Genomic DNA, 24,726 nt, shown 5'->3' with positions numbered 1-24,726 from the left:
ATTTCATGAAATATCCTCATGAAATATGAAAGGACACAAAAAACGGGTGATCTTGGAATAAAAACACAATAAATGCTAAGAAAATGCACAATAATATACAAGCAAACATGTGTAAAATTGTGCATATCAATCACCATAGCATGTATTGCGAAGGAATCCACCAACAAACATTAGTAGCTAGAAAACCACTATATATAGCTTAACAGTTGCCAGATCACATAAACATGTAAGAAATCACTAAGCATCGCAACACATTAATGTTAAAGGTACTAAACAAGGCAAACAGAAATAAATGCATTGAAACACTTAAAATGAAGGAGCAAGTAAATTGATAAGATAGAATTGTCGTATCCTTTAAAGTAACCAAAAGATTACAAAGAGTAGGAAGAACACAGGAAATCAAGCCAGCAAAACAGTAAGCAACAAAAGTTGATAAAACGAAATAAACATGAAAGTAAAGCATTTTTTTAAAAACATGTACAACATGTAGAAATATAACAATTTCCAAAGCCTTTTGTTTTAGGGTTGTTGTGTAACAAAATATAATATTCAAGCCAATAGGAAGAAAAAATTTCAGATAAGTTGCAATAAATAACCTAAGAATTAGGTTTTCATTATTGTATTCTGATATCAAAAAGAGATACATCAGCCTTATATTTATACTTATATGTAAGACTTTGATAGAAACTAAATAACAAACTCTTAATAGCTAGACTTTAAATTTAAAAGATAAATACTTATCATATCCTAAATTTAAAAGATAAATACTTATCATATCCTAACAACCCTAACAACTCAAAATCTCAACACTCCTCCTCAAGTTGGTGCATAAATATCATACATGCTTAACTTGCCTAGACACTTAAAGAACATGTGACTCGAGACTGCTTTGGTAAGGATATCAGCCAACTGATCTTCAGAACATACTTTAGGCAATTCTATGATATTCTCATCCAACTTCTCTTTGATAAAAAATTTGTCAACCTCTACATGCTTTGTCCGATCATGCTGTACTGGATTATAAGCTATATCACGTGCTGCTTTATTGTCACAATACAATCTAACTGGCTGCCTCAGTGCGTAACCTAAATCTTCCAAAATTTGTTTTAACCATAAGGCTTCACACACACCAACAACCATTCCTCTGAACTCGGCCTCTGCACTAGACCGGGCAACAACATTTTGCTTCTTGCTTCTCCATGTCACAAGATTTCCACCCACAAATGAAAAATATCCTGCAGTTGATCGTCTATCATCGATTGATCCAAACTTAATCAAAGCATCAGTGTAAACCTCTATGTTTTGCCAATCCATATGTTGAGTGAACAAAATTCCTTTTCCAGGTGCAGACTTCAAATACCGTAAGATTCTTATGACAGCATTCATATGTCTTTCTCCAGGATTATGCATGAATTGGCTAACAATACTCAAAGCATACGCAAGATCAGGTCTTGTGTGAGATAAATACATTAATCTTCCTACAAGTCTCTGATATTTTCCTTTATCAACGGATACTTGGTCTACCTCAATGCACAACTTCAGGCCTTCCTCAACTGGTGTGTCAACTGGTTGACATGTCGACATTCCGATTTCATGCAATAAATCCAATGCATACTTCCTTTGGGACAGAAAAATTCCTTTCTTTGATCTTGAAACTTCAATCCCAAGAAAATATTTCAAGCAACCCAGGTCTTTCATTTCAAACTCTTTGGACAAGTATTCTTGTAATGCCTTCCTCTCTTCTTGATCATTTCCTGTAACTACCATGTCATCCACATAGATAATGAGAGCTGTGATCTTCCCATTTGCCTTCTTTATGAATAAGGTATGGTCTCCATTACTCTAATGATATCCAAAAGCTTTCATAGACTTTGAAAATCTCCCAAACCATGCCCGTGGAGATTGTTTCAGTCCATACAACGATTTCTTCAACTTGCAAACTTTCTTATTCTGCATTGTTGACATACATCCAGGTGGAAGCTCCATATAGATTTCTTCGGATAATTCACCATGTAAAAAAGCATTCTTAACATCAAACTGCTGTAATGACCAACCCAAATTTGCAGCCAAGTATAATAACACTCTCACAGTACTGATTTTAGCTACAGGAGAGAAGGTTTCAGTGTAATCAATCCCATAGATTTGAGTGTATCCTTTTGCTACCAATCTTGCTTTGAATCGCTCGATTGTGCCATCTACTTTATACTTTATGGTGTAGACCCAAAGACACCCTACTGGTTTCTTTCCTGCTAGACAATCAACAAGCTCCCATGTTTCATTCTTTTGCAAGGCTTTCATTTCATCGTTCATTGCAGCTTTCCATTTTGGATCAGATAAAGCTTCCTGCACACTGTTAGGAATAGATCTGATGAGATAATTGATTTGTGTTGACTTATTTGATTCTGACAGGTTATGATTCGACACATAATGACTCATTGGGTATTTAACTTTACTAGAAATTTCAGGCTCATAACTAAGTTTAGGAATACCTCTGGTGGATCGTTCTGGTAATCGTTTTCTCGGTGGATCGGGTTCAAGAATAGGAATATCTTCAGCAGGTGATTGGCGTGGTATTTCAGCTTGGGATTCAGGGTCTTCTTCACTTGAGGACTCTTCTTCAATCGATGGAGTTAGATCTTCTTGCTCAATACGTATCCTATGATTTTTTGAGTGATCACCAACACCATTATCAACCACTTCATACTCCTCTTGAAATTGATAATCTAATGTCTGAATTTCTTCATGTCTCTCCTCCGGAAATTCAGACTCAAAATACATCACATCTTCATGAAAGACTACATCTATGGATATGAACATACGTCGAGTTGGAGGATGATAACACCTGTACCCCTTTTTATTTGTTGCATATCCAAGAAACACACATCTTATTGCTCGAGGAGCAAGCTTATGGCGGTGATGTTTATGAATATGTACAAATACTACACAGCCGAAGACACAAGGAGGTAAGTTTGATGTTGATGGAGCAATTGTAGTATCATTAAGAACCTGAAAAGGTGTCTGAAAATCAAGAGTCCGTGAAGGACTTCGGTTAATTAAATATGAAGCAGAAGTAAGAGCTTCTCCCCAATATGATAATGGCATTTTTGCATGAAGCAATGAGGCACGAACAACTTCTAGTAAATGCCTATTCTTCCTTTCAGCTACCCCATTTTGTTGGGGTGTATAAACACATGTACTTTGATTGACAATTCCATTTTCTTCCAAATAATGCTTCAATTCAGAGTTATGGTATTCACCACCATTATCGCTGCGAAGCACTTGAATATGTGCATTATATTGAGTCTTAACATGTGTATGAAATTTCTGAAATAATGCACTCACATCACTCTTAGATTTCATTAAGCACACCCAAGTCATCCTTATGCAATCATCGATAAAAGTAACAAACCAACGAGATCCCCCCAAAGTTGAAATTTTAAATGGACCCCAAACATCAGAATGAACAATCATAAAAGGTAAATGACCTCTATTAAAACTTGATGAAAAAGAGCTTCGATGACTCTTGGCAAGTTCACAAACATCACAACGAAAAATAGAAATATCAATGTTGTTAAACAAACCAGGAAATAACTTTTTTAGGTAGCCAAAAGAAGCATGCCCTAGTCGTCTATGTTGTAACCAGATTTCTGCTTCATTTTTTTCCTTTTTTGGACCATCCATTGCAAACGCATGATGCAACTTGGAAGAAGTATTCGATTGCATGTCCAAGTAGTACAAATTCCCTCGCCTAATACCACAGCCAATCATCTGCTTCGTTTGGATATCCTTAAAACAACAGAAATTGGGCCAAAAAATAACAATACAAGACAAAGCTGATGTTATTTGGGAAACAGATAAAAGGCTGTAATTTAACGATGGAACAATTAAAACTGAGTCTAAATTTAAAGAATTGGTGGCAGTAATAGATTCCTCTCCAATAATTGGAACCTCATTACCATTTGCTATCAAAACAGATTTTTGTAAGGATGGTCTAAGTTTCTTAACCTGTCCAGAATCAAAGGTCATATGATTTGAAGCACCAGAATCAATTATCCATGTATTATCACAAACAGATGTAGAAATATTAAACACCTTACCTTCCTTGCTTGTGGTTGCTACTAATGTTGAAGTTGATTCAACATTGTCCTCACTTGTTTTGGTTTTGTGTGAAATCAAGGAATTCTTAGCTTTTCTTCTTTGTGATCCTCGATTCTGATCCCACCAATCTGGATAGCCTACAAGCTCAAAGCAACAATCTTTGATGTGGCCTGACTTATTACAATGAGTACATTTTTGTGTGGACTTTCTAATACCAATAGATGTCTTTAACTTGTTGCGAATCACCATAGCAGCAGCATCGGAGTCTCCATAGTCTTCTTTTAATGTTACACGACAGTTCTCCTCTCGTCGAATCAGGGCATAGCTTTCTTCTAAGCCTGAAGTAGACTCCTGACGTAGGATTTCTCCGCGAACCTGCTCAAAGTGATCATCCAGTCCAGTTAAAAATATATGCACCGGTAGTCGTTCAATAGATTTTTTGTACGCAACCACATCATCAGGATCCTTCATGACCATTTTGTCTCTGTGATCCAATTCCTGAAAAATAGCAGTTAGTTCTCCATAATATTCAGAGAGAGATCTTCTATTCTGTTTGGCTGCAAATGCTTTCTGGTTTAAGGCGAAAAGCTGCAACTCATCACTGCCATCATAGAAAGCTTTTGATAAAGCAATCCAGATTTCATGGGCAGTGGATAAGCGTAAGTATCGCTTCATAATCTCTGGACTCATAGACATTAGCAGCCATCTTTTCACCTTTTGGTTTTCAAACATACCACTTTTCATACCCATCCTCCGATTCGGTGGTTTTGTTTTTCCCCGAATATAGGAAAGCTTTTCTCTTTCAGCAATATGCATTTCCATTAGTTGAGACCATACATCATAATTTGATTCTGTAAGCGTAATTCCTACATTGAATGCTCCTTCAGATTGGATGATAATAGGTTTCGATCCAGATGGTTCACCATCTCTACCACTCATGTTGTTTTAAATATTTCAAAGCCTTTTTTTTTTTTTGGTAGGCTCTGATACCAACTTGAAAGAAATAACCTAAGAATTAGGTTTTCATTATTGTATTCTGATATCAAAAAGAGATACATCAGCCTTATATTTATACTTATATGTAAGACTTTGATAGAAACTAAATAACAAACTCTTAATAGCTAGACTTTAAATTTAAAAGATAAATACTTATCATATCCTAAATTTAAAAGATAAATACTTATCATATCCTAACAACCCTAACAACTCAAAATCTCAACAAGTTGCAATAATAAATGACTAACATAGAAACTGTAATAAAAGCTAACATGGAAGAAGCAAACAGATTTCACTTAAATAAGAAGCACATTTGTTTGATGCAGTGAAAATAAATACACAGAAAAATAATAGTTTTCTTTGCGAGTTTGAAAGAGGCCAATGGGATGCTACAAATTGAAAGCACTCACCAATTCCATGCAACCCAAAAAGAAATATTGAAGGTTACACACAAATATAAAAATGTTCGTGCATGGCAACAATAATAGCCAAGTGTAGAATCTCTAAAACTGCCATTAATAGGAAGAGTGAAACATAATACTTTTAAAAGCAAGCATTTATTTTCATGCAGAAACATCAACCTTATAAATGATAAGGGAGAAACCTTATCGAGAACAAGGAAGAGGGTTGCAGGATAGCAGTAAATGAAACCAACAAAGCATTTATAGAGGAAGTTGCTCAGGCAGGTGGTCTGCTGCAAGCTTATTTGTGAAGGAAAAAGTAAGGGGAACAAATTGAGAGGTGGGAGGTATAGGTCTTGTAGAAGCTAGGAGAGCATTAAATGATGTGTTCTGTCTATAGATATGTTTTGATTTGATAAAAATTTTAAAACAATCTTAAATTAAAGCTGCATGTACATGATTGCATGTAAAAAATACAACATCAATAATATCCAAAGTGAGGCATAGGGTTCTTAAATTACTGTCCAAAACAAACATGAAACTACATAATGATGTCATGAAGTGAGCACGTCTAAGCATCACCACCATCAGATGCAAGGTGAACCAGCAAGCGTATTATTAAAGAAATTAATTAAAGCCAAGCAAGAAAGAATTAGGCGAGGATTCTAGAGCAGGGTAAATGTAGCTCCACAATGGTGGACTAGATCAGGAAAACAGAAGCAGGCCATGTAAACAGTTAGGCCTAGGACAGAACATAATTTGGAAGCACATACAATGAGACCTATAACCCAAAATGCATGGTAAACCACTGTTACAAACGTAAACATGCACATATAGAACACACGTGCAATTGAATAGTGCATGGCAAAGACTGAATAACAAATAACAAAATAAGAAATGCTGTCCAAGAAAATCATTCCCAAACACGAACGGAGACATCCAAGAGACCAATAAATAATAGAACTTCCCCATAACACATTCAGAAAGTTGAGCAAAAATTTAAAATAACCAAACTAGTTCAAATAATGTTTCACACTATAAAGTTCTGAACTATCCCTGCGCAGATCCCATGCCATCACAGTGGTAGAAAAATAATACGCCCAGCGGACTTCCAACCTGAGAAATTCCAGAAAAGGTACATTAATTCTAAAATTAAAAAAATATAAGATTACAAAAAAAAAAAAAAAAAGTTATCCAGAAAAGATTGAAGCAGAAGGCTGGACACATGCATGGATACCTGAAAAACCAGAAACATAAGATCTGTATAAATAGGAAGATGTATAAAATAGTAATAGTTATGGAAAAAAATAATTTTAAAAAAAGGAGCTTTACCATTTACAACAATCTAAAATGCAGAAACCCCTTCACACAGATGGTGAAGAATAAATAAACGAAAACAAAATCCACGTCCATGAACAAACACAATTTATTTCCAAAACTATACAGTGTACATGCATGAAAAATTCGAAAAAAATTAGAAAATAAAAAACAATTAAAAGAAATAAAAGAAAATGATGATGCTATTATTTTTTTCAAAAATCTATACATCAATAAATAATTTTTTTGATCTTTTTTAAAAGAAGAAAGAAGGAAGATTCATCAGAGACAACAATTGCACAGACAAAACCATTTCTAGAGTTGATGAATAGCCTAATAATAGCAAATATTTAGCTTGCTCAGTTACTGTTTTGACTTAGTCTTTATAGTTCATTCAGTTACTCTTTTGATTTAGTCATTAGCTTCTGTTCCACTATCTGTGAGTTGTTATTTTCTTATAAAATGCTCCTATAATAAAGGAGTCACGTACCTTATGTATTCTGTATATTGGTTCTTCATTTCAATAATGAAGAGACACAAAGACTATTAAGTTAAACTTCTTTACTCTTTATGGTATCAGAGCTTTTGAGCTCTAACGAGTCTGATCCTTCTCTTTCTTCTCACATTCAAATTGCCGGCATCACCTTCAATGGCTTCCACAAGCTAGCCTACTTTTATCAATGCTGATAATCCAAACAACAATAATTATATTGTATAATTTAATCCATCCTCACAATTGCCCATCAAACTTCAAGGCAGTTCCAATTTGACTACATGGAAGACTCAATTAACACTACTTCTTGAAGGTCATGAGTTGGCTGGGCATCTTGATGGTTCCACACCTTGCCCTGAGAAGACAATCTCTCGTGCCAACACAAATGAAATTAACCCAGTGTAACGCCTTTGGATTCGTCAAGACTGCCTCATTCACCAAGCAATGATGGCTTATGTTGACAGCACTATTGCTTCCACTATTGCCGGTGCGTCTAATGCCAAAAAAGCATGCGCTCTTCTACACACCACTTATGCTAACAAAAGTCACACACGAATCTATAGCTTACGTGATCAACTTAGTAGAATCAACAAAGGTAACAAGAGTGTTTCTGAATATTTACATCAAATTCGTACCATTGCCGACGAGCTCGCTGCTGCAGGCTCTCTAGTTAATGAAGCTGAACTAACTGTTAAAATTCTCAACGGACTAGGTTCTGATTTTCGAGAAGTATCTGCAGCAATTTACAATCGAAGTATTCCAATTGAATATCCTGAGCTTTATGAAAAGCTCCTCGATCATGAAATCTTCTTGCAACAACAAGGACAACAGAATACTACCTTAATCACAGCTGCATTTGCAACTAAAAACAACACCAACATGATGACTCCTTGTTACAATCGAACTTCACATTGATTTCCTAACAACAACAGCAGCAGCACATCTCCTGGCTGGCGTCCCAACGATAAATACACTCAACAACCACAATGGTGACAACAAAATACAAATAGCATGAATAATGGAGCTCAATGTCAGCTATGCAACAGACCAGGTCATGTTGCCTCAGTTTGCCGTTCTAAGTCTCACAATCACATTGAGACCAAAGCAAAGTTTATTGTTGGGTACCATACATCTACAAATCCATGGATTCTCGACACTGGCGCAAGACATCACATTACAACAGAGCCGCACAACATGCCTGTGTACAACGGCATTGAGGAAGTAACCATGGGAGATGGTAACAAAATTCCAATTGCTCACACTGGTTCAACTCAATTATGTGCATTTAACACTGTTTTTCATTTACCCAATACTTTATGCGCTCCATAAATCAAACGCAATTTAATTTCTGTCTCTAATTTTTGTAAAGATAACTCAACATCTGTGGAATTTTTTCCTTCTGATTTCTTTGTTAAGGACCTAGTCACTAGAAAACTGTTGTGCACGACCAGAGTAAACAAGGTTTGTATGAGTGGCCTACTGCTTCTTCACCAACTCATCCTCAAGCACACATGGCCTCTCATAACACCACCATTGAAACATGGCATCGTAAACTCGAATATCCTTATGCTAGAGTTTTTAAATTTATTTTAAATAATTTTTTTGTTCCTCTTCATGTAAGAGACAAACTTCCTTTTTGTAATTCCTGTTTATCAAATAAATCTCACAGGCTACCATTTGCCCATCTTACATTATTAAGTTCAAAACCTCTTCAAGTTATTTTTAGTGATTTATGGGGACCTTCCTCTATTCTTTATATTGATAAAAAATTGTATTATTGTATCTTTGTTGATCAATACACTAAATACACTTAGATCTACACCATTCAATGCAAGAGTGAAGTCACATCCATCTTTTAAAAATTTCATCCTTTAATGGAAAAGCATTTCAATTCAAAAATACTATCACTTTACACTGATGGGGGTGGTGAGTACCCAAGTCTTAGTAGCCTCCATGGCATAGAACACTTAATTTCTCCTCCATACACACCATAAAGTGTTGCTCTTGCTGAACGGTGCCACGACACATCTTTGAAACAACAAGAACATTACTCTTTGAAGCCTCTCTTCCATCTACTTTGTGGTCATTTGCTTGTCACCATGCTATCTACTTAATAAATCGCTTACTAACACCCACCTTGAATAACCAATCCCCTTTTCAAATATTGTTCCTGCCGAAACCAGATTACCATTCCCTGAAAGTCTTTGGATGTCTTTGCTACCCATGGCTCAAACCATATACCCAACATAAATTTCAACCAAGATCAACACCTTGTGTCTACTTGGGCTTCTCTATTACTCACCATTGTCATCAGTATTTTGACCCTTTCAAAAATAAAATTTATTTCTCTCGTGATGTTATTTTTATAAAAATGTATTTCCATTTAAAACCATGTTTTCAAATATTGCAAATTGCAAAAATCTAACATGGGATGACTTGTCTAACGACAACCCACAGCAGTCCCACCAACCCACCAATACCAATCAACACACATGAATACACCACAACTTGATTTACTCTTTTCCATTCCTATATCTACCACTATACTATGACATTCCACCTCTTCACCCTCCTATTTATCATCACCTTCACATACTAGCTCAGCCACTCGTTCCACTTATGCACCACTAGCGGCTACTTCAGTTCTAGAACCTACCTCTCACACAGACAACTCGACTCACACCACCTCCAACCCATCACCCTAACGCATAGTTACTCATTCTCAAAACAATATTCACAATCCTAAGGTCAGTTTTATTATATGGCCCAAATTCACACTGATCTAACCCCTCAAACTTTTCATCAAGCCAATAAACATCCACAGTGGAGGGACGCTATGAAAATAAAATATAATGCCTTATTGAAGAACCAAACGTTGGTATTAGTACCACCTGAATCATCTAACAATGTTGTTGCTTGTAAATGGTTGTATAGGATTAAAAGAAAGTTAGATGGCACCATTGACCGCTACAAAGCTCGCCTTATTGCTAAGGGATTCACTCAAAGGCCTAGAGTAGACTACCATTCTACATTCAGCCCTGTTGTTAAACCAACAACAATTAGGGTGGTTCTAACTCTTGTTGTTCAACACAATTGGCCCATCAAATAACTTGATGTCAACAATGCATTTCTTTATGGCCGTCTTGAAGAAGAATTCTACATGCATCAACCTCCGGGCTTTGAAAATCCTTTGTATCCTACACATCTTTGTCAATTGAAAAAGGCTATTTATGGCCTCAAACAAGATCCACATGCTTGGTACAATGAACTCAAAGCTCATCTTCTTACTATGAAATTTTTAAGTCCGAATCTGATAGTTCTTTGTTCATCAAGCAAGCTCCTAATACAGCTGTCTATATTTTAGTTTATGTGGACGACATTATTATTATAGGCAGCAATATCACGGTGGTTCAACAAGTGATTTCGTCTCTTGCCAACCAGTTTTCAATTAAGGCCTTGGGTAACATTCATTATTTTCCTGTAGTTGAAGTCTTTCGTCAGTTGGGCTCTTTCTTCTTGTCTCAAACTCGCTACATTTTTTATTTACTTCAAGTCAAAAATATGCACAATTGTAATCCAGCCCAGATGCTTATGAGTTCAACTGAAATTTTTTGAATCTCTGATGACTCTTCACCTACTAATGCTACCAACTACAGACAAGTTCTTGGTAAACTTCAATATCTTAGCTTCACAAGACTAGAGATATCATATGCTGTCAATAAACTATCTCAATTTATGCATGCCCCATCTGAGCAACACTGGAAAGCTGTTAAACGAGTACTTCAATATCTCAAAGGCACTCTAAATTATGGTATTCGTTTAAGGCAGAGTGACAACTTCAATATGGTTATGTATTCTGATGCGGATTGGGCAGGTGATGTCAATGATCGTAACTCTACTATTGGTTATCTTCAATTTCTTGGGCACAATCCGATCAGCTGGTCCTCGAAAAAGCAAACTACGATAGCCCGATCCTCCACTGAAGCAGAGTATCGAGCCGTAGCAAGTCCCGTAGCTGAAATGACTTGGGTTAAAAATCTACTTTCTGAGCTTCGCATTCCATTGAGTTGTTCACCACTCATTTACTGTGATAACATTGGAGTTACGTATCTATGTGAAAATCCAGTCTTTCATAATAGAATGAAACACTTTGCTATTGATTTTCACTATGTCAGAAATCAGGTTCAACGCAAACTTCTTACTGTTGATCACATCCATTCTGTTGATCAACTTGCTGACACACTTACTAAAGCATTACCAAATTCAGCTTTTGATAGGCATCTTAGCAAGTTAGTCGTTCCAATACGTCTAACTTGAGGGGGCATTATAGTAGATATTTAGCTTGCTCAGTTACTATTTTGACTTAGTCTTTATAACTCATTCAGTTACTATTTTGATTTAGTCATTAGCTTTTGTTCCACTATCTGTGAGTTGTTATTTTCTTATAAAACTGCTTCTATAATAAAGGAGTCACGTACTTGATGTATTCTATATATTGTTTCTTCATTTCAATAATGAAGAGACACAAAGACTATTAAGTTAAACTCCTTTACTCTTTACCTAATAGCAACAGTGAAGTTCATTCAAAAACGGGCAATAGAGAAATATTCATAAAATCAAAGGCAAAAGCAAAAGGAATAAACATTAGAGGAAGATGATGAGTCAATGTTGGTTTAAGGAAGTAAAAAAGGAAGTTTTTTTTAGATTAGGAGAGATGAACGACGATGGCACATAAGAAATTGGGTGGAGGATCGAAGGAGCTAGGGTTTTTTAGGTTAGGTGAAAAGGTAGTGTGTGATGAAGGGTATGGGTAAGGGGAGTTCTCATCAGGGCTATATTATGCGGCGTTGTTTTGGCATTGGAGGAGGGTAATCCGGTACTTTCTGTTTTATTAGGTATTCCCTGTAATACCACTGCAAAAGATAGCAGTCCTGGTCTTTTGGAAGGATTGTTTGGTCTTTGTCGGTTAAGGATTGCTAGCTTTTATTTGGTATAAAATGGTGGCATGGCATGTCGTTTTGATGTGCAAATCGGTCCATGCGGTTCTGGCCTGTCAACGCTGACGCTGGGTATGTCGGGCGCATAAAGTCAATGGTACCCTCGTACATACATCATCGTTTTGTTAATATGGTCATGGAGTATGGAGGGCGAAATGATAATTGCACGGTTTCAAATCAATTGCAATTGTATTGTTCATCACATAATACTTTTATTAGACAGTATATAGATTCTAATTGAACAAGATGTTTCTAAAAAAATTGATAAAAGCATATGCATTGTGTAACAACTAATTAACAAAATAAAAAAATTAAATTCCATTGCTATTACATTCAAAATAAAAGAAAATAAAAAGAGACAAATTAAGAAAAAGCAAAATTATTAAAACACAAATTGGCACTTAAATTATATATCAAATATTAAAAGAAAGAGAAAATAAATGTTCTTCTAATATAACTTCATTACATACACTCCTTCCAAATTCAACAAGAACAATACAATTATATTTGGAATCCAAATACAATTAGACCGGCACCAATATATAAATTTTTCTAAAATTTTTCATCATAGTTATTAATTTATCATAAATCGTTATCATATGGTAATTTTGCATTTCTTTTATAATAAATAATACAAAACATCAAAATTAAAAAAAAAATTTGTTATGATTAGTGTTTAAAATTACTAACCAAAAAAAAAAATTTAAGTATATATTATTGTTACTTTCTCTCTAGCTTTTTTTTTTTTTTTTTTGGTTTTAGAACTAAATATTCAACATGCATTTTTAGTAGATATTTATGACTCATTGAATTACATCATGGATATATATACGTGAGTGTGTCTATTTATCACTTGGAGAATTAGAATTTTAAAGTTTGAAAGTCTTATTTTCACTCTTAACGGTTAATACAATTCTAAAATAAATGCCTTGTTTATATTATATATTTGGTAGTAGTTTCACAATCATATTACAATTTTTTACTTGACTTATAGATTATTAATATCCTTTTAACCTTCTAAACTCACACTGACAACTAAACAAAAAAAATTACATTATAGCCATATTGTGAAAATTTGATTCAATAAATTATATCTTCAAAGTCCAACATTTTTTACGAACAAGAGATTACAATGGATGGATCTGACAATTAATACGAACAATTAAAATTGCATTAAAAGGTAAAATCAAGGAGTACAAGATTCAAAGGCGCAAAAAAGGATCCACCTGCAAACAATAAAAAAAACAAGTCATCCTATAATAAAAAAATCCTAATCTCTACTCCTAACACAGAGAAAGTCACTACCACATCTTCAAGTGCCACCATGGGAAAAACTCCAACAACTGAACTTCTATGAAGAGGCAGAGAACAATTGATTGTGGACACTTTGATGCATTCAGATTTGATGCAGAAAGCCAATTACCAATGCAGAAATACCTAATCAAAGCATAGAAGATAGAAATTCAAGAGCCAAAATGGCTATTCCGCCTCTAAACCATTTTTAATCAAAATTAGGTTACCAAGAGGATATTAGAGTTGAGATCCTGACTCCATAAAAAGATAAATCTCTCATATTAAAGAGATATATGCTCCAACGTGAGAGCTCATAATAAGAGCACAAAAGTACATTTTAGGAGCACAAAAACTTATTTTATAACATACTTTTAACTAAGAAACATCCAACTAAAAAAAGAAAAGAAATTAAAAAAAATGTATGGAGAAGGTGATTTGCCTCCTCAAAATTACTTAAAGTTACTCAACTTTGAGAGAAATGAAGCCTTTGTTATTGGGAAAAAAAAAACCAAAAGGTTCTAACAATTAAACTTTACACATTATTCAAACAATGAATTAGAATTTTATGAAATTTGAAGAGCTTTTAGAAGTGCTTTCTTCTTTTATATGAAAAAAAAAAAAAGAATGTGAGGATTTATAGTGAAATAATGCAATTAATCTTAATATAATATCATCCTTGAGACGTTTTGGATGCTTGATGACAAGATTTAATTCTACTTTTTAATTATTTTAATACTAATTAATAAAATGGATTGTAGTACTATTTGATTACCGATAAAACGGTTAAAGAAGATGCTTTAGCCAACTTTCTATTACCTTTTTATTCACTCTTCTATGTCACAAAATTTACTAAATTTGAGAGAAATAGCCTCTAAAAGTATAAAAACTGCCATGAAGGAGTGTGAAAATAAGATTAAATTAATCTATATGCAATTCAACTTAAAAGTTATTAACAAATAATAATAATAATAATAATACTAATAATAATAATAATTATTATTATTAAATTAATTAAAATAATCTAAATTACTAAAATTCTAGTTTAACAAATCCTAGCCATAGTTAATCCAACCAATTACTAAAATCCTAATTTAACTAATCCTAATCATTGTAATCCAATTAAAATTGCTTAATACTAATACGAATAATAACAAATTCTAAGTCATTACAATCGAACCAAAACGTAAACAAATTTAATGTTAATAATAATAATAATAGCAAACTTAATATTATTAATAATAAGAAATCCTAAGTTATTAATCCAACCAACCCCTGGTGCAGATTGGCCCTTCAAATTTTTTTTAGCCAATTACACACAATATCTCGTGAAACAGAGTTTTTAAGCCCCTCTTTAGAACGAACCTGAAGATCGTTAAAACTCCCATTAAATGGAAGTGAGGTGGCAAATGGTAGGACCTATAATCCAACGGAAATCCATCACCATCTCCCCTTCTTTTTCATCACTTTCCTTTTCATGGAAATTAAGGAACCCTAAATTAACCAATTGATTCCAATTAATGTCGACATCGCCATCATTAACAACCACAAGAAGCAATGATAGTAAGATTCTGTGAATGTTGAAAGTTTTGCGAATGTCGAAAGTTACAATCGTCGAAGGTTTTGTGAAGGTTGAAATTTTGGACGTCAAAGATTGTGTGAATATCGAGAAGTGGTGTAAAAGTCGAAAGTGTGGAGATAGAAAAAAAGATGAAACGGAAGAAATGAAAGAGATTGAAGATTTGCAGAGTTGATTTACAAACTGAAATGGAAAATGGAAAAGATGTGAACTGAGCTGAGGAATTTGAAATCTAGCAAAGAAACAGAAATTAAAGATTTGCAGAGTTGTCTTGTTAATTGCATTATTAGCTTGGGTTGTTTATAAAAATTTGGTGGCATAATATTCATTTTTTTTTGTGTAATTTTGTTAATGGTTTGATAAAATAAAATTATGACACTTGATTGGTAAAAGTGCTGCAAATATCTTTCATTTCTTCCTTTTTATCTTTTTCTTTATCTTCACACTGGCTATATACTGAAATGAATTATTGTAAATGAAAAATATTTGCTAAACGACATTGATAATCATAACCAATGACCAAAAAATAATGACATTGGCATACTGCAGTCAATATTGAGCTAAAGTATCAACACCACTTGCTCATAAGCAAATAACAGTAAAGTAGCAATAATATACAAAAGTTACTGGCATCCCCTGTTACTGCAGCTAAATGTTGCTCTAAGGCATAAAACACTAAAGTAGCAACAAAATTTAAAAAAATGCAAGCTCTAAGGCACAAAACACCAAAGTAGCAACAGAATACTTAAAAGAGATTGCTTGCTCTAAGATACAAAACACCAAAGTATCAAAAAATACAGAAAATGTGCTCCAGTCAACTATTGGTAAACTATTGGTCTGTTGTAGTAGCATCACTAACTATCTTGCCTTTCTTCTTCTGTCTGCCTATTAGTTGCTCTTTTTAAGCTTGCAACTGTGAAAAAGTAATTGCAACTCCTCCTCTCCATTGCAGTCCTAGAGGTTTAAATGGCAGGTTAGTAGCAAATGTAACTTCTAAGCCATTTTCAGTGAATTTAATTGTCCTTGTAATGGATGATGCATCTCTTTTCTCTTTGCTTCTTCTGAAGTCTCTTTCACAGGGTATTGGGAACCTAGTTTGAGGATCAGTTTCCATTTTCTCTGCTTGTAGACCTTCACTAATTACTCTTTTAGTAGTTTATCCAGGCTGTGAGTGTCAAAATGTCAGATTAAACATGCCACAAACTAATATTTATAAGAAAAAAATAAGTATGAAAAGTTCACTGACATTATAAGTTGTTCTTCCTGTATCCAAATCCACATGACATCCAAAACCAGTTGTCCTCCTTGAATTTGTTACACACTGTCCTCCTAAGCTTCTTGCAGTTTCAATTGGTGTGGTTCTTTGAAGCGTTCTTTGGTGTGCTTCTTTGAAGCGATTCTTCTTGTTCTTCTTGAAGCGATTCTTGTTCTTCTTGAAGCGATTCTTTGCTTCTTCTTGAACCACTTGATGGTGTGCTTGCTGGAGCACTTGTTATTCCCTATGAAGTTGAAGGCAAACAATTGCAGTCATTAGAATTTTAAAAATTAAATAATATAAATACTCAATGTGATGCAGAGCTATGTATTTTACCTTCTTATTCTTATTTGGACACTTAGTTCTATTATGTCCTTCTTCTGTACACAACCCACAACTCTGCTTCTTGCCCTTCTTAGTAAGCTTTCCACTTTTACTACTTGTATTAGGCTCATTTGATCCTCGAATTCTCTTCTTTCAAGGCCTGCCAGGCATCTTAGTCAATGGAGGAGGTTCTATTCCCTAGTATTCCTCATATCTCATAAACCTTTTACTAGGGACTGGCAATAATGGCAACTCATATAAGGCTAGATAAGTTGACTTATGATAAAAATGACTGATATATGAAAAAGGATCAAGCTTGGAATGATATAGAGCACAAATGGCATGTTGGCATGGGATTCCTGTAAGATCCCATGTCCTACAGGTGCACAACTTTCTATCTAAAAAGACTGTGTGCTTATTGTTACCTTCCCCAATCTCATAACCATCCTGACCATTGAACACTACTCTGCAACCTGAAGCATTTTCTTTATTATCTTGGAACAAAGCCATACAAGCTGGACTCCACTCATTAATCCACCTGTCAACCATTTTTCTTTTTTCTATAATTCGATTCATTGCTTGTAGCTACTCTGTGTAGGCATTTCATTGTTAATGTCTGCAGCAGATGCATCCATATCAACATTCCATTCAATTCCCAGAATATTTGGTTCAAAATGTTGGGAGTTATCAACATAGAAATCTATTTCTCCTATCCAATTGTATTTGCTAATGTAATTCAAAACTCTCCTAATTCCCTTATCATCTTCAACTAAATACAATCCATCTTCCATGTCTTTTCCAGGTTCAAGTACAAAAATGCGTTCTACATTTGCATACCCAAGCAAATTCTTATATCTATCCTTAATATGTTCATAACAGAGGAGGTCAGAATCAAAATCATAAAGTATATCAATATCACCATCTAGATAATCAATTTTTGGATGTAATTGCCATCTACCACCATAGTTAAATCTCAGATTCACAACACCAGACATTTTGCATAAAATAAAATAAAAACTTTAAAATCATTTTCCAGGATTGGCTCAAGTAATAAACAATGGTAAAGCAAACGTGAGGACCATTATTTCAAAAGGGACAACTCAACATATAATATTAAAAAACAATTACATTTCAAAACAGAATAAAAGAGAATAAAACAATGAGACCCACATGTTTTGCTTTAACATACCTGTTAACACCAACTTGCAAACACAGCCGTAACTCACTTCGTTGCTATATGGTCGAGTGGTAATTTATGTATTTCTTAGGGTTAGAAAAAACGACCTTTAATCGATCGATTTGGTTGTTGGGATTCTTTACAGCAAGTTACAATCTTCCGTTCTTTACAGCAATAACTTCCATCCATCATTAATTTTTTTTTTAGAAGGAAAAGATGGCTACCAAACGTGTCCCGCTTCTTTATGAAGTTGTTTCCTTATATGTGGGTCCTACCAACGGATATATAATTTGAACTTAACGATTTTCAGCTCTGTTCTAAAGAGGGGTTTAAAAACTCCGTTTCACGAGATATTGTATACAACTAGCCAACAAAAGACTTAAAGGGCCAATCTGCACCACGAGTTATACGTTAGGGGCATTTTTGAGCCTTTTTCCTAATAATAATAATAATAATAATGAATCTTAATTCAAGTTTAACAAATCCTCACACTTAATACTTTTACAGTATATTTGGGAATTCGAATATCCTTGGCTACTGGCTAAGTGGCTAGTAATGGTTGAAGCCCGAGTGGCACCAACAAACAAGTACAAGTAGCATCTTCAATTGATTACCATGATAGCCATGGCCAAGATTCCCGCCCAGCTTTTTGAATCCATATCACCACCGCCATCACTACTTAGCACCGAGCCTAATTCTCCTCACAACTTCCCTAATTATGTCCCCTTTCAAAGGCCAAAGCAATCTCCACAACCTTTAGACAGTGTTTCTCATCTAACCAATAATTATCATCTCTCTTCATTATATACTAAACCAATCAATTCGACAGGTTATGCTTCAGTTCTTGATTCTTGCAATTCTCAAAACTTAGGGACACAGGTTCACGCTCACGCTATCAAGACTGGGTTTCATTGTCACGACTTTGTACAGACGAAGTTACTCCAAATGTATGCGAAGTTTGGTTGTTTGGAATGTGCGCACTTGTTGTTTGATTCAGTGCCGCTTAGAAACTTGCATTCTTGGTTGGCCATTCTTAATGTTTATTTTGATCATGGTCTCTTTGATGAAGCCTTCTCACTGTTTCAAGAATTACTATTTGAAGATATTGAGTTGGAATTCTTTGCTTTCCCACTAGTTTTTAAAATTTGTAGCGGTCTCGGAATGGTAGAATTAGGTAGGCAACTACATGCGATGGTGATGAAGTATCTCTTTTTTTCGAATATTTATGTGGGTAATGCGTTAATAGATATGTATGGTAAATGTGGAAGCTTAGACGATGCCAAGAAAGTTTTAACACTTATGCCCCACAAGGATAATGTGTCGTGGAATTCTGTCATTACAGCTTGTGCTACTAATGGAATGGTTTATGAGGCATTGGAGTTTCTTGAAAAAATGAGATCTTCAGATTATCCAATGCCAAATCTTGTTACTTGGAGCGCAGTTATAGGAGGTTTTGCACAGAATGGTTATGATGCAGAAGCCATAGAGCTGCTACTTATAATGCAAGCAGAAGGGATTGAACCAAATGCTCGAACTCTGGCAAGTGTTCTTCCAGCTTGTGCTAGACTACAAAAGCTTAGTCTTGGTAAAATATTCCATGGCTATATCATGAGACATGGATTTATGTCTAACCCTTTTGTTGTCAATGGATTAATTGATGTGTATAGGAGATGTGGCGATATGGATAATGCAGTTAAGATATTTTCAAGATTTTCACTAAGGAATGAAGTCTCTTATAATACGATGATTGTTGGTTATTGTGCGATTGGTGATGTCTCCAAGGCTAAGGAGTTCTTTGATCAAATGGAGGTTTCCGGGGTAAAAAGAGAGAGAATTTCATGGAACTCAATGATTTCAGGATATGTGGATAACTTCATGTTTGATGAAGCTTTAAATATGTTTCGCAATTTGCTAAAAGAAGGGATTGAACCAGATTCTTTTACTCTAGGAAGTGTTTTGACTGCTTGTGCTGATACGGCATCTCTGAGACAAGGAAAGGAGATACATTCTTATGCCATTGTCAAATCGTTGCAATCCAATACATTTGTTGGTGGAGCTCTTATAGAAATGTACTCTAAATGCCAGGATCCAATGGCTGCTCAGCTGGTTTTTAATGAGGTGATAGAAAGGGATGCACCAACATGGAATGTTCTCATATCTTGCTATGCCCGCTGCAACCAGAATGAAGAAATTCGAAATTTGCTTCAAAAAATGCAAGAGGATGGTTTTGAGCCAAACATCTACACTTGGAATGGAATTCTTGCAGGTTATGTGGAAAATGGCCACTTGGACTTGGCCATGCAGTTGTTCTCTGAAATGCATACTGGAGATGTGAGGCCTGATATTTTCACAGTTGGGATTATTCTACCTGCTTGCTCGAAATTGGCTACACTTGAGCGAGGGAAACAAGTCCATGCACACTCAATCAGGTGTTATTACGACTCTGATGTCCATATCGGAGCAGGCCTTGTAGATATGTATGCAAAATGTGGAAGTTTACAGTATGCACAGTTGGCCTATAGCAGAATCTCAAACCATAATTTGGTGTGCCACAACGTGATGCTTACTGCATATGCCATGCATGGGTATGGAGAAGAAGGAATTGCTCTCTTTCGAACCATACGGGCCACCGGTTTTCAACCAGATAATGTGACTTTCCTATCAGTTCTTGCTTCATGTGTTCATGCTGGATTAGTCGAGGTAGGCAATGAGTTTTTCCATTTGATGGGATGTTACAATGTGAAACCTGCATTAAAGCACTACACTTCAATGGTTGATCTCCTTAGCCGTTCAGGACAGCTTAACAAAGCTTATGAGCTTATTAAGAAAATGCCTATGGAACCTGACTCAGTTCTGTGGGGTGCATTACTTGGAGGTTGTGTCATTCATGGTAATGTCGAGCTGGGCAAAATTGCAGCAGAGAGGCTTATAGAGTTAGAACCAAATAATACTGGAAATTATGTTCTATTGGCTAATTTATATGCTTATGCAAGGCAATGGTCTGACTTAGCAAGAATAAGACACATGATGAAGGATAGAGGATTACACAAGAGCCCTGGATGCAGTTGGATTGAGGACAAGGATGAAATTTATGCCTTTCTTGCATGTGATAGATCTCACAAACGAACAGAGGAGATTTACAATACATTAAACAACTTGGCCTTTCACATGACAACATGGATGCTAGCTCCACAATGAAATATTTTAGCATGAGAATACTTGGATTCTCTATCATTTTCTAAGGCCAGACAAAACATTTAACAACAAGAGGCCACACTATTCTTCTCCATGCCAAGAAACTGCTAATAACAGCAGAGCAAATGCCTGCAGGCAGAACATCATATTTTCTGATTGCAGTAACAACTTATTAGAAGAAATTCTGCTAAGGCATATTTGTAAGGGGAGAAATGTAATTTTATTCAACAGTATTAGATGGGCTGCTGCTGATTTTGCACTGAAAGCTTGTAGTCAAAACCAAGAATTTCTATGCTCTATATCTAATTTTGATTCTGGTACCTCAGCTTTCTAATCACCATCATATATTGGTTCCATAGTGGCTTTTCATTCGAGGAAATTTCTTTTAGTCTGGGTGCTGCTCTGGGAGATCATAATGGCTCCGTATTGTGTGTTTTAAGTATCCATTAGTGATTTTTCTGCACCAAGAACTCTGCACGCCATGGCTCTGAGGCCTGCAGCTGAGATTTACCCCACTTCTGGTATAGGTGGAATAAATTGCAATCATACATCCAGATCTTCGTACAGGTTAATTTTTGTCATTCATCATCTTCTCTTTCCCTTTCTCTTATCTGTTATTTTGATAAAAAGGTGATTACTTTGATTTAATATAGAATGGAATTCACCTTCTTTTCTTCTTTTATATTTGCAACAGCACATATTGCATTTTGTGTTATCACTAAGTAATTATATAATAATTTTTATAGGTGGAGCTGAAAGATTAATCGTTGATGCATCTGTACAGCTTGCATCCCATGGTCAGAGTGTTCATATCTTTACAGCTCACCATGACAACAATCGATGTTTTGAGGAAAATCTTGCTCGTAAATTCACACTCTCTATTTATTTTGTTCTCGCTGAAATTTGAAGAATAATTTGCCTCAGAAAGTGGCATTTAATTATCAAGGAAGTGCTGCTCTCACAGTTGGAAATTGCAAAAACTTGAATCTGAGATTTCTGTGATAATGCCTTGTATTCGAGACAATTTTTTTTGGAATGTCTTATGCTTGTAAATGAAGAAAGCAAACTGCATTTTCATATACTTTATTAAACGACTGTAATCCATAGGTTCTGGAAAGGGGAAAGAATTGTCTTCATCTCTTACAACTATTTACATCCTGTTTCTGGCTTGATCTGCACTATATGGTTGTTAAGTTAATTGCATGTAAACAGGTACGTTCTTTTCTACCTCGGTATATATTTGTCTATATTTATGGTTCAAAAACAGGTTCTATTTTTATTAGTTTATTAAATTCAATTATGCATTTTAAGCTCTCCTGCTTGTGGTCCGTGTTAGTCTTTAAATTCATTTTATAATAATGGCAGCTTATAAACTTGTTATTGCGTGTGATGTGTGGAAACAGTGGCAGACCCGGAGTAACAGGATTTCTTTGTGACTCTACTCAAATCATTCTCCTTCGTAATGGTGAAACTCATTCAGGATACGAAGATGGCAAAGAGAATGGGTGAAGAGGCAAAGCAGCTTGTCACTGAGTCATAATCTGCAAAAAAGTTTTGGCCAGCACTTGAATGAATACGTTGTTAATATTGCTAGCAGTAAGGAGGACTGAAAATCATCATAGCAGATGGCAATGTCATCTCCATTTGCATGACTTCATGATTATGCATGATTATTTTAATGGAAAGAAATCTATCTCATAGATCAATGTGTTTCCTTGAGCTGTGAGGTCATTTCAATAACTGATCTGTTGTGGAACCAAATCAATCCCTCTTTAATACCTTTTTGCATTTCTTTTTCTTTTTCTGAAATTGATCATTGTTTGTTGATCTCTTTTTCCTTTTCTTTTATCAATAAAAAGAGTGAGAGCGGCTGACAATGGTAGCAATTTTCATTTGATGTCACCATATGAGTTTTACTTTGTTGTAGAATGTTCAAAGAGCTATATTAGCTTGAGATGGATGCTAAGCTTGTCACCACAGTACTAATGTCAAGATCAAGTGGAAGAGACTCAATTAAAATGTAACCTGTTTGTTTTTATACGAGCTATAAATACCTTAAGAACTGTCATTTCAAAATTTGAACCCAAACCATAGTTACTTGGAATGCGATACGGGTACGGAAGTTGGTACATCACTTTGGATTGCGGTATGCGAACTACATGTATGCGAGTCACTAGTCTTTTTATGTGTAAATTCTTATGCAGAAAAGAATTTTAGAGTAATTGCTATGTTAATTTTATAAGCAAACACACTAAAGAAAGATAGCAGCATATGGAACATTTAAAATAGAAAATTAGAATAAAGACTTCATAAGATTTAAAAGTAAAACAACAAATCAGAACAAGACTTCGTGAAAATTAAAGTAAAACTTCATAATCCTAATCCTATCTAAATTGGAACACCAACAAATTAGATAAGCCACCATAAACAGATATCACATAATATGTCTCTTCTTTCCCTTTGTCTGGCTTTGTTTTTCTAAATTTCCAGCAGCTTGCTCTTTCTCATTTTCATCATTGATTTCCCTGAAGTCACCATCTAAAGATTGCCATCTCATGTCCTCTAGTTCAATAGGAGAATAATTTAATCCAGTATCTTTCGGATTAATGTCCCATTTCTTGTAAGCTCCATTCTTATAATTGTCACAAAACCGAGATTGAAGGTGAATATTTGAATGAATAAAGACTAACTTAACAACTCTTGAAATGTTCAATCTAGTCCTTTTTACGTTATGACCCTCTCATTACCTTCATACCAACCATGTGTCTCTTCATTATACCAAATGAATCCTCAATAGGTTTAGTAGCAGATATTGGTTTCATCCTCTTGGTGATTGTTGAATTCTTCAAAGGTGAATATACCCCTTGCTTCTCCACTTGTTGAACTCATTTTCTAACCTTTTCATATAAATCTCTATCTGCTAATACGGCTGGACAACAAACAATTCCAGCTTTTTGACCAGGTGGAGCACCAAAGAAGTGATAATGGATTCTTGTATAAGAACTAATGTGGCTGGTTGAGCGATGCTTGCATATCCATTTTTTAAACCTCCTGGATTTTTCCCATGTCCTAGTGAAACTATTATAACTTCATTTTGTAGTGACTTTGAATTTGATTGCGAATGTGTCTTTTGTTGCTTCTGCTTCCACTTGTTCTGGATTTGTTTGCTTTTCAATCTCTTCAGCATCATCACTAGCTTCTCCAATGTCACTTGCATAATATTTTTTTGCCTCTAGCATTCTCTTTCCAGAAACCATATCTTTTACAATTTGTAAATGTGGATGAGAGGAGAAACTAAGTAGTTCACGTCGTTTTATTCTTTTCATCCATATTGTTTTTTATTTGTTTTAATACAATTTTTTTTTTATTATTGAGATAAGACGTCCTTCTTAATATAAGAGTTGACAGCTCATTTGTTCAATTTCAGTTGGAGAATAACTCAATTACAAGCTGCAACATTTCTATCAAAACAAGTTGAATCATTGACTAATTATTAGAACCCATATAAAGACCTACATTTTACCATTGAATTATTAGAGCCCATAAACTTGGATAATTATAAAAGCCCATAAGTAAAGTCCTAAATTTGACCTACCCCAATAGA

The 24,726-nt window shown here is 34.9% G+C and overlaps 1 protein-coding gene across 2 annotated transcripts; it reads left to right on the top strand.

Annotated features, from left to right (window-relative positions):
- Positions 1–18,415: 18,415 nt before the first annotated feature.
- On the top strand, positions 18,416–23,293 carry LOC8276872 (pentatricopeptide repeat-containing protein At2g13600-like). 2 transcript variants are annotated; one of them, XM_048369562.1, is made up of 4 exons: positions 18,416–21,689; positions 21,869–21,985; positions 22,230–22,334; positions 22,526–23,293. In XM_048369562.1, exon 1 carries the CDS (start codon positions 18,543–18,545, stop codon positions 21,123–21,125), a length of 2,583 nt encoding a protein of 860 aa, XP_048225519.1. In that variant the 5' UTR covers positions 18,416–18,542; the 3' UTR covers positions 21,126–21,689; positions 21,869–21,985; positions 22,230–22,334; positions 22,526–23,293. The 2 variants fall into 2 exon arrangements, with proteins under 2 accessions (XP_048225519.1, XP_015572652.2); XM_015717166.3 differs by having other exon boundaries at positions 21,869–22,334; positions 22,526–23,292.
- The last annotated feature ends 1,433 nt before the right edge of the window (positions 23,294–24,726 follow it).

Source organism: Ricinus communis, chromosome 1 (genome assembly GCF_019578655.1).
Source record: "Ricinus communis isolate WT05 ecotype wild-type chromosome 1, ASM1957865v1, whole genome shotgun sequence".
Classification (NCBI taxonomy): domain Eukaryota; kingdom Viridiplantae; phylum Streptophyta; class Magnoliopsida; order Malpighiales; family Euphorbiaceae; genus Ricinus; species Ricinus communis.
Note: the sequence above shows the minus strand (reverse complement) of the source record. Positions and strands in the feature narration are given on the sequence as shown.

Bases quoted from the DNA above. Each gene is read 5' to 3' on its own strand.
- LOC8276872 (XM_048369562.1), top strand. From the start codon at position 18,543: ATGATAGCCATGGCCAAGATTCCCGCCCAGCTTTTTGAATCCATATCA.